Source organism: Tupaia chinensis, unplaced genomic scaffold, assembly GCF_000334495.1.
Source record: "Tupaia chinensis unplaced genomic scaffold, TupChi_1.0 Scaffold000183_1, whole genome shotgun sequence".
Lineage (NCBI taxonomy): Eukaryota > Metazoa > Chordata > Mammalia > Scandentia > Tupaiidae > Tupaia > Tupaia belangeri.
Genome location: NW_006159658.1, coordinates 363166 through 365137, shown reverse-complemented (window position 1 = coordinate 365137; position 1972 = coordinate 363166). Strand labels below are relative to the sequence as shown.

Below are 1972 nucleotides of genomic sequence, written 5' to 3'. Positions count from 1 at the left end.
GAGAATCGAGGAGAAGGGATTGTGGCGTGGCCATCCCCCCTGGGGGGTGATTTCTCACTTTCTGTCTCTCTGTCTCTATCTGTCTGTCTGGCGCGCGAACGCACGCACCCTATAGCAAAAACAGAAAGAAAGAAAGAAAGAAAGAAAGAAAGAAAGAAAGAAAGAAAGAAAGAAAGAAAAGAAAATTGCATGGTAAGATGACAAGCGCGCTTGCCAGTAGGTGTTTGGGTGCGTAAGGTGCCTGACTCCCATGGGCTACTTCCTGCCCTGGACTCAGAAGCCTGAAAAACACCTGGGTTGAGTGTGTTTGCCCAAAGTCCTGTGAGGAGAATGGAGGGAAGGGACCGTGGTGTGGCCATCCCCCGGGAGGGTGATTTCTCACTCCCCTCTTTCTCATAGCACACGCCCTATAGCAAACAAACAAACAAAAAAAACCAAAAAGCAGGGTCCACTGGTGACGTGGTGGTTGGGATGCTCTACTCCCACATGGCCAATTGCGGTTCGAGTCCCGAACCTGTCAACTTACTTTCTTACTTTCCCTTTCTCCCTCTGGTCAAATTAAAATAAGAATAAGGATAATGATGATAATAAATAAATTAAATGAAATAATTCTTTTAAAAAAACAAACAAGCAGGAACCAAACAACTACATTCCATCCCCTGGTTCTCCTCTGGGGTTCTACAAAGATTAGATGTCATTACATATTATAAGAGAGGAGATGATATTGACTTATGAAAGCCCATCTGAATGTCCAGGAAGGAATTTCTTGGAAATGTAATTGTCTCAGGCAACTGAATGTGCTTTAATTAATCAACCTAGGCTTCTAGAATTTTCTGGGGCTTGCATGTTGAATGTACTCACTGGCCCATGATCAGTGTGGGCAGGAGGGAGGAGAAATAATTTGGAAACCAGAATTGACTCGCCATTAATTTTTTCTAAATCCTTCTTCCTTAATTATTTTTTTAGAGGTTTTTGCTATAGGGCGCGTGCGCTCGCCAGACAGAGAGAGAAAGAGAGATAGAAAGTGAGAAATTACCCCCCCCCAGGGGGGATGACCATGTCACAATCCTTTCTCCATTCTCCTCTCGGGATCTTGGGCACGCACGCACACATGCCAGGCATGATTTTAAGCCACGGGTCTGGGACTCAAACCGTGGTTGACTACGTGGGAATCCAGCGACACAGTCATTACGCTAACTGCTGGTCCCCCTTAATTATTTTTTAAGAGAGATTTTTGCTATAGCATGTGCACTCACTAGTGAGCCAGAGAGAGACAGACCAAAAGCGAGAAATCACCCCCTGGGATAGCCATGCCACAATCCCTTCTCCTCCGTTCTGCTCTCGGGAGTTTGCTCACACACTCACAGGTACCCGGTGTGAGTTTCAAGCCACCAGGTCCAAGACTCAAACCGTGATGGATCATGTGGGAGTCCGGCAACGGAACTGTTATGTCATCTGCCGGTCCCAATTTTCAAGAGTTATAAAAGGCACAATTTGTTTGTTGCAGTTAACATTTTGCTTGAAGGAGGTGATCTTAGTCATCCAAATCGAAATGCTCTTGCTTTAATCTCGAAGGCAACTCACTGCTAGGGAGGGGGAGAAAGTGTGGGGCAGGTTGTCTCTGACCCTGAGGGGAGGGTGGCACGAGGGTGCCCCGCACCACTGCAGGTGTCACTGGGCCGTGTCTAATACGGGTGTACAGGCACACATACGGGAGGAAGAAAAGGGATTAAGGAATCGAGAGGAGACAGGAGCGAAGAGGCGAAAGCCCTGTCATCCGCCGGCCGCACAGTTCAGCTTGAGCTGCTTCGAGGCCAGCGTCTATGGGTACCTTGTTGCGAAGGTGACCGAAGTCCAGCGAAAAGGACGTGGCGCTGTCCCGCCGCTTCACCACGTAGCACAGGTAGGTCTCATGCCGGCCCTTAGCCCAGCGGACGTTTTTGAAGTGGTAAATAAACTTCTTTTTATTCAG

The 1972-nt window shown here is 47.9% G+C and overlaps 1 protein-coding gene across 1 annotated transcript in view; it reads right to left on the bottom strand.

Annotated features, from left to right (window-relative positions):
• Positions 1–1966, bottom strand: part of AICDA (activation induced cytidine deaminase) — a gene marked incomplete at its 5' end in the record, with an annotated part of 5504 nt that extends 3538 nt beyond the window's left edge. The window contains one exon of the mRNA XM_006146615.2: positions 1832–1966. Within this exon, the coding sequence (XP_006146677.1) occupies positions 1832–1966 (135 nt within the window). The remainder of the gene's footprint in view (positions 1–1831) is intronic.
• Positions 1967–1972: the final 6 nt, after the last annotated feature.